General features: G+C 49.5%; 4 protein-coding genes across 4 annotated transcripts; 2 read left to right on the top strand and 2 right to left on the bottom strand.

Annotated features, from left to right (window-relative positions):
- Positions 1 to 294: 294 nt before the first annotated feature.
- MFIFM68171_07010 (uncharacterized protein) lies at positions 295 to 633 on the top strand (the record flags this gene model as incomplete). The annotated part of the gene is made up of 1 exon (XM_071062430.1): positions 295 to 633. The coding sequence occupies one exon, from the start codon at positions 295 to 297 to the stop codon at positions 631 to 633; it is 339 nt and encodes a 112-aa protein (XP_070918531.1).
- Positions 634 to 965: 332 nt separating this feature from the next.
- Positions 966 to 1,388, bottom strand: MFIFM68171_07009 (uncharacterized protein; the record flags this gene model as incomplete). The annotated part of the gene is made up of 1 exon (XM_071062429.1): positions 966 to 1,388. The coding sequence occupies one exon, from the start codon at positions 1,386 to 1,388 to the stop codon at positions 966 to 968; it is 423 nt and encodes a 140-aa protein (XP_070918530.1).
- An 897-nt stretch (positions 1,389 to 2,285) lies between these two features.
- MFIFM68171_07008 (uncharacterized protein) lies at positions 2,286 to 2,987 on the top strand (the record flags this gene model as incomplete). The annotated part of the gene is made up of 1 exon (XM_071062428.1): positions 2,286 to 2,987. One exon carries the CDS (start codon positions 2,286 to 2,288, stop codon positions 2,985 to 2,987), a length of 702 nt encoding a protein of 233 aa, XP_070918529.1.
- A 3,855-nt stretch (positions 2,988 to 6,842) lies between these two features.
- Positions 6,843 to 7,882, bottom strand: MFIFM68171_07007 (uncharacterized protein; the record flags this gene model as incomplete). The annotated part of the gene is made up of 4 exons (XM_071062427.1): positions 6,843 to 6,851; positions 6,944 to 7,070; positions 7,182 to 7,776; positions 7,855 to 7,882. The coding sequence occupies 4 exons, from the start codon at positions 7,880 to 7,882 to the stop codon at positions 6,843 to 6,845; spliced, it is 759 nt and encodes a 252-aa protein (XP_070918528.1).
- Between the last annotated feature and the right edge of the window lie 4,479 nt (positions 7,883 to 12,361).

The following is a 12,361-nucleotide window of genomic DNA, read 5'->3' as shown; positions in this document are numbered from 1 at the left end:
CCATTTCAATTGCAGTATCTAGTGTTTCTTAGTTTGAATTGCATAGCTCATGATCCCTTTGCCCATTGCCGTGCCCAGTATGGCAGGTCGGCGCAGATTACCTTTGGGGCTGCAGTTAGATGGGCCTCGTGTCTCATTTCAGACGCTCTTTTCTGGTCCGCCTAAGATAAGGTCGCAGCTATAGTGTTATTCGTGAGCGTGGAAAAATTATCCTGAACCTCAGGGCGACATGGCTGCATGCGTCGTGTTGCTGGGTGCGTACACAATGCAGAACCGGCGGAGTGGGGCAAAGCCATGCTCATGTGCCTACAGACTGTGAGGGACGTACTAAGCATGCCAGCCGACACGCGCGTTCAGATGTTGGTCCTTGAGAATGTCAGGCCACTCACCGGCGAGAATTTGGTCACCGATGTGAGTATCCAGGAGACGGATAAAGACACGGACAAAGGCATTATCATGTTGGCTGTCCGCTACGAGTCGGGTTATGACTACCTCCACATTGTCATGCCCATGATGTACAGGGACAAACTAGTAATGCAGCGGCGCATCCGTACATTCGTCGGGTTAGAGGTCATATCGAACATGAACAACAGGGCGAGTCTCGCACAGCTAAGGGGCAAGTACGTTCTCTAGACACTCCGCATGCTATGTATGCGAGCAGCGATGTCGGGTGGTCCTGAAGTACGTCACCAGGATCAAGGGCATGTTGGGTTCACAATCCCGGACGGGGAGGAAGTCAGCCGTGCGAGGTTATCATGTGCATCTGTTGGCCCGTCGTGAACTTCGGCAGAAGCTACTAGCCATCGCTTAGGGATGACGGCGACAACACGAGAATCGAGAGCCTCAGGTCTCGGTCACGTCTCTGACGTGCTGAATTCCTCCGCTAACTACTCTCTTCATACAATGTAGACCGATACAATCGGGTCTCTTGTACTATGCTTCCCTTTTATCCCGCCGGGCAGTGCTTACGCACCGTTTTTGACCGCTCCGCGTACACCACGGTGAATTTCACCGGTCGCCCCTCCTTGCTCCTTGCCCTTGCCCTTGCTCTGCTCCTTGCCTTTGCCCTTACTCTGTTCCTTGCCTTTGCCCTTACTCTGTTCCTTACCCTTGCCCTTGCTCTGCTCTTTACCCTTGCCCTTGCTCTGACTCTGCGCTTTCCCCTTCCCCTTGCTCTGCTCCTTCCCCTTGCCCCCGCCAGTACCAAGCATGGGATCGCGCTCGGCTACCATGTGGATTTCCCGAGGAGGAAGGATGCCGCCCACGGCCGCAGGCTGCGAAGCGTCTCTGGCGACAACTTGTCCGGCCTGATTGGCGGTGTTCGGAGCGGCTTTGGCGTAGGCGATAGTCACACCGCCAACGAGGAGGAGGAGCTGCGAGTACTTCATTGTGCTTGATAGGTGATTTGGGAGTAGATGGGAAACAGAATAAAAGTATAGAAAAATCCGGGGCAAGCGAGTGGAGTGTAGTGGAAGGAGATTTGAAGCTGGGAACTAATGTGTTCGTAATAGAGATAAGCGAATCTGATGCAAAGTGTTTTTGAAAAACTCGTCTACTTTGCGCTGCTGAGTAGATAAGATGTGTTTGTCTGCAATGATTGATGGTTTGGAAGTCAGATTCGAGGCCGGAACTAGCGCTCTCTTATACTGAAAATGCTCGGCACTTGAAATAGTAGCCTCCTACGCCGGAACATGTAGGATTTCGACGAGGTGGCCGGCGGCCATACCTAAAGAAAGACAGGAAGGGCAGGTCCTAATTATTTTGTAAGAGTAGTTTAGTAAGGTTGATAAGAATGGAATGGTATTCTGGGTGAGGGAATCGCAAGGACGTGAAGTCAGGGTTGGGATTGGTAGTTTGAGGCTAGCAGAGCTGTGCCGCCGTAGAAACGCCACTTTTGGCTCCATCGCAACCATGTCGCCTCAGTTTCAGGACGTCTGAGATTCCGTCGGCCTTTTTCTTGATGATGACATTGTCCGGAAATAGTTCCTAGATGTGCTATGGAGACTGGAAAACATGTTGATTGAGAAATATATAAGGCTGTTCATCTGTCCGGCTTCAAGTGTTCAGAATTCATCATCAACTCAACACCATCCAGCATCGGGCAGGAACCGGCTTCCCCATCAAAAACCCCGCTCTTTCCACATTTATCAATCACCGTACCATCGAACACCGGGCAGGAACCGCTTTCTCACCAACTTGACTTTATCCACATTTGTCAATCACGGGCCTTCAGACACACCAAAAAAACCGCTTAGTCATCAAGAAGCTACACCCCCGCATTCAAAATGAAGGCAGCACAACTCTCTTCCATTCTCTTCCTTTTCCAGTCTACCATCACACTTGCAATTGCCATGACGACAGATAAGATGGACTCATCTCTCGAGCAACATGGTGTCGTGAAGCGTTCAGACAATGGGGAGAGCGGTCCTGTCGATATCACCCTGTGGCAAGGCCCGGATGACGGCGAACCAAATCTCACATGCGACGACGCCGACGCCGATCTTGGGGTCACGTGCGAAGACCTGCCATTCGGCGACTGCTGCATGGGAGAATCCGATGACGATATTTTTGACAGCGCGGATCACAATGAACCAACTGGCTGGACAAATTTCGGCATCTATGCCGGCCCCCTCGCCGATCCCTGTCAACAGCTTCTCGAGCGGAAAAGGGAAGTCTGTCTCGCGGGAAGTTCACATGGAAGCACTGTAACCGGAGCTTCCGTGGAGGGCCCAAGCGCCGCAAGGAAACGTCAAGATGGGTCGACTTCAGGCTTAGCGAGACGAGCTGTGCGCCCAAACAAGTATACGCACCGGATCAGGGACACAGACTATCACCTCGACATCAACTCGCCGCTCGGGGAGGAGTATCGCAACTTGACGTCCAAGGAGGCCAAACGAGCGTTTATGATCAAGTACGGCGAACCGAAGCCTACCGTGAACAAGAGATGGTTAGCGAAGCGGGAGAGCGAGGGTGAGGCAGCTCATTAGCGGAGCGCCTGGAAATAGCCCGTGTGTGCTAGGCACACTCATTAGATGAGGATGCGGGCATCTGGGAAGCTTCAACTATATACGTACGTTCATTCCTTGTTTTGCTTTACGACAGTTGTCGTCAGGGTCGGTATGTCTTTCGTTATTGCACCACAACGGTTGGTTTCGTCCAGGTTTGGTCAAACGACAATGACAACCTTGGGTGCCTATCTCTTAGACAGATTAGATAGAATCGAATTGGATTTCCTTACCAAATTCTGGGACCTTATTTAGACAGCACAAATATCGAGTTTCCTCTCGACATTGATGCAGCTGCTGCAAGAGACGGGATTGTTATAACGTGCGTGATAAGCGAGCGGCCGATCTAAGCGAGCGGCCGCTTCCCTACTATAATGCGTCTCTCTCTATATCTTCTACAAAATTTACTACAACAAGCTATGGGGACCCCTTCAAAAGAAGCAAGGACTCTTTTGGCCCTGTAAGCTCTTCAAAACGATACCAAGCTTAGCATTCCGGCTGCAGCTGAGTTGTATGATATTGCAGAAAGAACGCTTCGTTACCGAAAGGCCGGCCGACTTCCTCGACACGACCTTATCGCTAATTCGTATAAGCTTATGGATTTGGAAGAGCAATCGATTATTCGATATATAATTGAGTTATATACGCGTGCATTTCATCCCCGGCTTTCGTATGTGGAAGATATGGCTAATCGATTGCTATGCGAATGCGACGCGCCTCCTGTCGGCAAACGCTGGGCTTATAACTTCGTTAAGTGCTAGCTAGAACTTCGGACGCGTTTTATATGTAAATACGACTACCAGAGGGCTAAATGCGAAGATCCAAAGGTTATTTGCGAGTGGTTTATACTTGTGTATAATACTAAGGCTAAATATGGTATCCTTGACGAAGATTTATATAATTTCGACGAGACCGGTTTTATAATGGGCATTATTATCCCTACTATGGTAGTTACTACCTCTGATGGCTGTAGTAGGGCTAAATAGGCCTAGCCTGGTAATCGAGAGTGGGCTACAGTTATCCAAGGAGTAAATGCCTTGGATTGGGCTATCCCGCTATTCATTATCTTAGCCGGACAATATCACCTCGCCAATTGGTATCGAGAGTGCAACCTTCCGGCCAACTGGCGTATTGCAACAACCGATAATAGCTGGACTACCAATGAGAAAGGCATAGATTGGATTCGGTACTTCGATTTCTATACAGCATCTCGTACGAAGGGCAAATACCGGCTGCTGATCCTTGACGGCTACGATAGCCACTACTCCGAAGAATTCGAGACCTACTGCCAGGAGCATAATATTATTACACTTTATATACCTCCGTACTCCTCGTACCTACTTTAGCTATTAGATGTTAGCTGTTTTTCGCTGTTGAAAAAGGCGTATAGCTGCCAGATTGAGCAGTTGATGCGGATGAACATCATATATATTAGCAAATTAGAGTTTCTTTATGGGTTCAGAGAAGCGTTTTTTGCTTCAATTACAGAAAAGAACATCCAGGGTGGATTTACCGGAGCCGGCTTTATACCGTATGACCTAGAGAGGGTGATATCTAAGCTGGATATACGCATTCGGACCCCAATACCCCTAGCCTCCAGCCCAACTATAGCACTACCTTGGATCTCCTAAACGCTATATAACCCTCGAGAAGCTACCTTATAGTCAGTACTTATCAAAACTCGAATTTCCAACTATTAAGGCAGCTCTCCAACCTCAATACTAACTGCTGTAGATCGATTAGCTAAAGGTACGATGGCTGTGATGTACGAGGTAGCTCTTCTACGTTCGGAGGTCTCAGCACTACGAAAGGCCAATGAGGGGCTTAGTAAAAGACGGAGAGCAAAAAAAACACGTGTGCGGCTTGGAGGGTCACTTACTGTACAAGAAGTATAGGATCTACTGGATTAGAAGGCTGTGGGTGAGCAGGTAATCCAGGAAATACGACAAAATGGTAGTGGTGTAAGGGGGTCTCGTACGAAGATTCGGTGCTGTGGCGTATGCGGAAAGCCTGGCTATAATGTACGTACGTGCAAGGAGGCTGTAGAATCGTCTGATTCATCTGTTTCCGATTCAGTTATTGTTATTTCCTAGTGTTGTGGTTGTGTAATTGAGGATAATTATAGTAGGGTAGTGAAATTTCGGCCGCTCGCTTAGATCGGCCGCTCGCTTATCATATACGTTAACGCCTTGCATAGAAATTGATATTCCTAACTCTGAAACCGACAGGTTCGAGGTCAGCCTGAAATGCCACTCAGACGTGTTGCTGTCAAGAGCAGAGGAACTTGTGGTGAGCTCGCTTTTATGACTTGCGGTGTGCGGGTATCTAGCTGGAAACCGAGGTCTTTAACTACACTAAACTTGATTCTGGATGGACCAACGATGGCATGCGGGCTTGATTGGTCGCCCATTCTCAATAGGGCGGCACATGTTGCGAGATTTCGCGCCGCTGACCCACTTTTGTGTTACAAACACGTCACGGCCGTAAAACCGCAATCGGAATTGGCATGATTCACTGTGTTTCTTAACTCATAGTAATTAATATGGAGAGTGTCTCTTTGGACTATGAGAAGTGTCTCACTATACTATGACCCCACTTTAAACTGCCATATATATTCCTAACCCTAACACGCGCGCCCATTAAAGATGGACATGACAATTGACGCAAGACTCCCATTTCACTGCAAAAAGCCTATCAAGTACTGCAATTGCAATTGACGTTGTCAGAGTACTCAATTCGTCTCAATTCGTTGATATCTTACAAGGCCCCAATAGGCGCTGTTTTCCCACAGTTTGACGGCCCAGTTATCTATCTGCCTGTCCATCTGCCTGTCCATCTGACTAAGCGCCTCCCCTGCTTCCACGCTCTCTACCACGCCCTCGTCGCCATCGTTGTGGTGCCGCTTGACTAGCGATACCCTCGTTGTTGTTGTCGTTGTTGTTGTCGTTGTTGTTGTCGTTGTTGTTGTCGTTGTTGTTGTCGTTGTTGTTGTCGTTGTTGTTGTCGTTGTTGTTGTCGTTGTTGTTGTCTTTCTGCGCGAGTGGGCATCTTGCGTCGACTGTCGCGTCCATCCACACGGGTGCGCATTAGGGTCAGGGTTATATGTTGTGTGCACGGGCCATTCGAAATGGGGTCATAGTATAATGAGACACTTCTCATAGTCCAAAGAGACCCTCTCAATATGAGTTATGCGTGTGTAGAATTGCGCAGGCTGTATCCGCTGCACCTATACTCCCCACTCCAGCACACTTCGGTCAACTCCATCGATAAGAACCCTTTACTTGCTCTCATCCGTCGTTATTCTGGTTTTAAAATGGGTGAAAGAGAGTTTGCTACCAACATTCATTTACTCCGGCCGCTTACTGCAACTGTTGTTGCGTGCGGTATCTCCTCTCGGGTAGCATAGGATATGGGATTCTCGCTATCGGTCTAATTGTATATTGAGAGAAAGGCCTCCAACAGCTGACTAGATGATGCGCTAATACGCGTGGAAGGCAAGCAAGTAGTAGAAGAGTTGGTCATCCAGAATTGTGGTGTTCAGAGGAAGAGATGTGGCTCACCTTTGGGCACTTAAGCGCCCATTGGAAATTGCCCACAATCGGTGAAGGCACGAATCGCAGAGCAATCCCTCTTCGAGAGATTATCTAATCTACATATCTTATCAACACGTGACATCTGTCCATACCCCGTCCTCAGATACAGGTAACACTGGAGGTATTTATATATCATAAGAAGAGATGTGACGAATTTAAGAACTAACTGGAAGCTCACAGAGAAGAGAACAGGTGGCCTCAAAAGGAAACAGACAAAATATAACTCCCCCGCGGACTGTCATCGCTAGTCGACCTTGTTGCATGGGAATGTTGGAATGTGGAATATCAAGCGTTACTGTAGGCTAGGTTCCTCTAGTTATTGAACGCCTCAGCAGGGCCACAGACCGGAATCCGTATGAAGCCTGGAAGCGTGATGTCGTCATTCTCGAGGTAGTGTACCGTGATTGTCTCAGAAGCCTTAGCAACAGAAGCGCGATTTCTCCTGCCATTACTCTTATACGTATTGACAGGTCTGCTCACTAAAGTTAGCGGAGCAAAATTCAAGCCGGCTTGTGTTTGTATTGCCGTAGCAAAAACCAGGTCCTGTGGACCGGTGAAGGAAAATCGGTGGACTGATGCTTACCCCTCGACCAGCTCACGCAGAGTAATACCGTCATATGCTCCTAAACTGTCCAGTCCGGGTGGCTTGGAAAACTGATTGTCCGTATAGTGCCATTGGGGTATGCATCCAACGTCGCCGCACGTGCCTTGCTCGCGGTTCTGTGCTTCTCTCGCGATGTGGGCAAGGTAGTAAAGCTTGTCTTTGTAGCAGTGCCATGTCCCATGAGCGGTGTCGGCGCTCAGATACCTTGGAGTAACGGGATCCTGGTGATTGCAAGAATATCCAGAGTCCATGACGAAAACTCCAACAGCAGCTGTTTCCCACATGGCTGGGATCGTGTAGGCGTAAAATATTTTCATCACTTTCTCAATACGTTCGGTCTGGGACATTTCCTTAGGCGGTGCATGGCCGTTGGTGTAACCCTCAATCATCTTGCCATCCGAAATAAGAGATATCAGCTGCGCGATACTCTCCTCAGAGCCATCAAACAGCTTGGACACCGCAAGCTCGGTGACATTAGCCCATCCCTTTAGCACCTGGCCCATGTAGGCAGCAAAATAATCCCGTTTCTCTGGCGTCCACTCATATCTGGGTGGGAATGATGATGCGCGATCAGCTGATTATACTCGGGAGGATGAAGTACCTACGGAAACAACTTGTATGAAGCCGAGATCAATGTTATGGTAACACGTACACTTTATGGTCATCAGCACTAATGTCATTTGCTATTGCAATAAGTGTAGACATCCCGGCATAAGTGGCGTCTTCGAATGTGTCGGCCCTGCCCGGGTTTGCAACGAAATATGGCCGCGTTGTAAGATCTGGGAGAATGTTTCAGTACCGTGCGGCCAGAGGGTTGACCGCTTTCTGGCAACAGAAGTAGGTCAGAGTGCTGAGAACTTATATGAATTAAATATAGGTGCGGGAAACAAGGGTGGCAACGTGACGAAGATGGGGGCCGTGAAGTTGGCTGTGTTGGAGAAGCCGGAGAGACATTCGGCGTTGGACCAAGACCTAAGCGCAGCTTGAATTGCAGAGAAGGTGTCGTTCACAGCAGCCATTGCGCCGAAGATATGGTCGGCATCCCTCCTTGCCTCGCAGATTTGCATCACCACCCTGCTAGAACGGTCAACGGTAGGGAGCCCAGCGGAGAGCAATCGAAAGGCAATTTCGCCCAGCCCCGCGTTCTGCAACCCCCTTCCCAGGTAGAATCCAACCGTGGCATTTCCGGACATGCCAAAAACACGGCAGACCTAATCGAAAAACTGTGTCCTTTAGAGAAATAGGTCCGCATCTAGCCAGTCAGAGAGCTGACATCGGCAATAGCGTCCGTCACCTCTCCGCCCGAACCCCACCATCCCAGTTCGTAGGTGGCATTAACTTCGGTAGCTGGTTCCTGAGACTCAGCAGCAGGAAGATTGTCCCAATTGGTGCCCCAAACAGTATAGGCTCGCAGACGGTGAAGTGAGTTTGGGTTGCCAACCTCGCCATGAACATTAAAGTCGAGGAAAATCCTCTGGTCACATCCAGCTGGCTGGTGAGGCTGTTGTAAACGGACCAGTCATTTGGGTCTGGCCCGGTAACACTGCAATGCGCCGGACAAGGATCTCTGCCACGGAAATGCGGATTGTTGCCTGGTTTCGCGGTCGACGGCTTTGCGGTGGCCAAAGTGGCGGAGCAGAGTAGCACTCCCACAAGTGTGAAGAGTCCTCTGCCATCGGAAGGCCGCCATGCTGCGTTCGATGACAAAGTTAGTGAAGGAATGGGCGTTCTGAGTGGAAGGTGCAAACCATGGTGTAGCCGATGTCATTTCGGGCACGAGAACGAGTATTTATTCTTCATCATGCTTGCCAAGAGCAAGGCAGCTTAGGTAAAAGTACTTAATCAAGTGCTCTCCCCCACATCGTCCCGATCATTGACCGCGATTATTGTTCTTTCCCGTTGCACTGCGCCGGCGGCCGCCCATGCTTGACATCATGGTGATGGGCGGGTACACAGCTAAACTCAGCGTTACATTATCAAAGGCTGTTGGTTCTCTGTCTGGGCAAATATAAATTAAGCCACCATATTTTACTGTAATACAAACTGTACATTCACCCGTGACCGGCTCGGGGGTTCTTCCAGTAGCTTACCATGGTGATTAAATCAGATCGGCCCAAGCCCGGGTATGAGCCGGGCCCCGGCCTTAGGAATCACCGGCTATTGGAAGTTTGACTTTGAGAGTATGACTTGAAATGAGATTAACGAGTTAATCGGAAGTGGAATAGGACATGGTACGCAATTCACTACACAGCCAACAATAGAAAACCGCCTAGCAAGATGCCTATGCAGGCGAGCATCCCGGTTAACCTCATTTCCAATCTTAGTTTGCTCCAAACTGGCAGCCGGGAGCCTAAGTTCGTTTGTGTCGGACGGGAGGGACATCCTGAGGTAATGACAGGAAAAGAAGCGGCAAAGGCGGAGGCGGTTAGCTCTGCGGAGATGCTCGATATTGCTGTGCTATCAAGCCTGGCTGCACAGGAATTTGCGGGACCTGGCGAGCTGGCGATGACTCGGCAGAGCTCACGGCCCTCATTTACGTCCCGCTCTCCAGGTATGGGATGTGTTCCCGTAATGCTGATAGCAATGGTGCTCTCTGGGCAAGTGCTCGGATCAGCGGTAAGAACAGGTTGTTGTGCCCCTTCTTTGATCGTGAAGATTGTCGAGGCGCTGAGGCTTGTTATCGGCGCATCCCACTCGAGATAATCAAGTGTGCAATTAGTGAAGCCAAAATCCCAGCGCATCATGTAAACACCAGCAGCTTCGCCCAAGCTCCCAGTCCATAGGTTAACAACATAGGGATCGCTCGAGGCGTTGTCCGAGCCCCCGTTCAGCCGGATGATGGCTTCCGCGCGGTCGACATTCTCTTCAGTACCAAGTTTTCCCAGGATCCAATTCAGGTATAAGGCCGTTGAAGGGCCAGCAACAGCCATATTCTGCACGGCAAAGATGAGAGGGAAGACAGGCGCAGGGGCATAGGTCTCGTTGTGAGGAAACAGGGGATCGATCTCGACCGTCGCTGGGTACGTCACAGTAACATCCTAAGTTTGACCCGCGATTGGACGTAGGCCGCACCCAAGCACCCACAACAGTGGCAACAAACGGTAGAAGGATGACATGCTGGGGAATCGGCTCGTGGACCAGAGTTAAATGCAGCCGAGGTTGTGCGGTGATACAGGAGCCCGATGGAAGAGCGAAAACCGAAAGGCAACATGAATGCAGTCAGAGGTGAGTGCTGTTAGTGGTCCCTACATATACTAGTCAAAACAGAGAACCAACAGCACGGTACGGCCGAACTGGTGTAATTTCAATACAATACAAGCTTACCCAACGGGCAAAAGACGGGACTGCAGACAAGGAGGTGACACGGACGACTCAGAATGAATCAATCAGAAAGTGCTCTGCGAGGGACATTGCGGCATCTCGGAAACAGCGCACCAAGCAGGTTAATTCTCTGGGATCTGAGGGAGCACACAGTGGTAACCAGGACGCAGTCAGTATATAATCACTTTCCATGAGGAACCTTGTCTCAAATATATTCTTCAGTAATTGAATAACACTTTTTCACCTTTCAATCACCTCTAGAGAGACCCATTGCATCATGTTTTGTTGCTCACCTTTGGATACACCGAATGTCAACTCATTGCTACATCATGTATGTAAAGTACCCCGCCAGTGAACCTCATGCTTGGTTGCTAGATTTGCGCCACACTTTCAGACCCTTGGCGTGACATCGGGATAATGCCCCGGCCAAAATTCTCCCTAATCCCGGATAAAATGCCCTGCACGCGGCCCAGAGGCGGGCAAGGCGTTCTGTGAATATGTTGTTGGTTAAAAGTTGCAATATTGAATATTAGCGCCTAAGTTCCTCTGTGAGGTTGGTCGTAAAGCCGCAAGACTGACTTGGATGGGTTGAATGACCACGTACATTCGGCACCAGCTCCTGATGGAGATGCCTGAGAGCTGCCCGAAGGGCTGGAGGTGCTTGTGTACTTCCCGTTTGGTTCAGGAAAGACAATGACCACGAACAACCTGGGCCCCAAGGTACCACATCAATTACGGCCAATTTCACAGCAAGATCCCTCAGCAGGGCTGTAAGGCGTTGGTCACAACCACAACAGCCTTAATTACTCCTGTATTATCGTACTGTGTCGTTGGAACTTTAACCGCATCAACAGCCTCGTCTGCCCCGAGAATATCGGCAACGTTTCGCCCACTGCATTAAGGACTGTTTGGACGTCCACGAACACAACAGTTTACGTCGTCTTATCAGCCCACACAGGATAGGCTGGCTGAGAACTGCAGGTACAGGTAGTGTCTCATTGCTCTTAGGATGTTCAGCGTCCCGTATTCATCAAAGCTTCAAGCTGGCAATGTCGTGAAACAGGCAAACACGTTTTAAATCGTCATCGCTGGGGACACTTGTGATAAGGTTGATCAAGTGCGCGCATACCGAAGCTCTGCTCTATTAGGGTATGGAATAAAAGTAGAATGACGAACGCTTCAGAAGAGAGGTTTCGCCCTGAATATCACTCTTGTACGTGGTAATCAGTTCCACTTCACGTGCTGGGTTGGGGAAAACTGCCCCCAGAGGTCAAGGTCCCTCTGATCAGAGGGCCATATTTACTGGGATGGCGCTCCAGGGACTGGAACTTGCCACGGGCTCATTTGTCTTTTGCACCATAAGTATGGCTGTGCTGGCCATTGCTCCTTAGACAATCAATTCGGTACTAATACTTATTTCCACACTTGTTGCAAGCTCAATTGACGAGCTTTCCTTGCGTGCAAAGCAATCTTCTTCTGAGCAGAATGAGCTTATCTGCACATATTTTTGATCTTGTTTAGGCTGTAGGGACCCAATTTGTGGTGGTATCACCTGGCCTGTCCTCTCTGTCTTGTCTATCTGGTATTTGGCCACCTTTGCCCTCCCCCTTGTTTTGATGGGTATGTGGGTGTAGATGTGTGTTTCTGCACCCTCTCAATGTGCCAAAAATAGCTGCATTTCACAGCCCTGTCCGACGAGTCTCGAAATCAACCCGCATTCGTCGGCCAAGGAACAATGTAACCGAGTTCAGGGCCACAAACGTCATATATAAGTACGTAGGCGGGAGGGAACTCCGGGTAACACATCGACCTCTGCTGAACTATGACTTTAACTCGAC

The sequence above is a fragment of the Madurella fahalii genome (assembly GCF_045866475.1).
Source record: "Madurella fahalii IFM 68171 DNA, scaffold_3, whole genome shotgun sequence".
NCBI classification, from domain to species: Eukaryota; Fungi; Ascomycota; class Sordariomycetes; order Sordariales; genus Madurella; species Madurella fahalii.
This window is presented reverse-complemented; position numbering and strand designations above follow the sequence as displayed.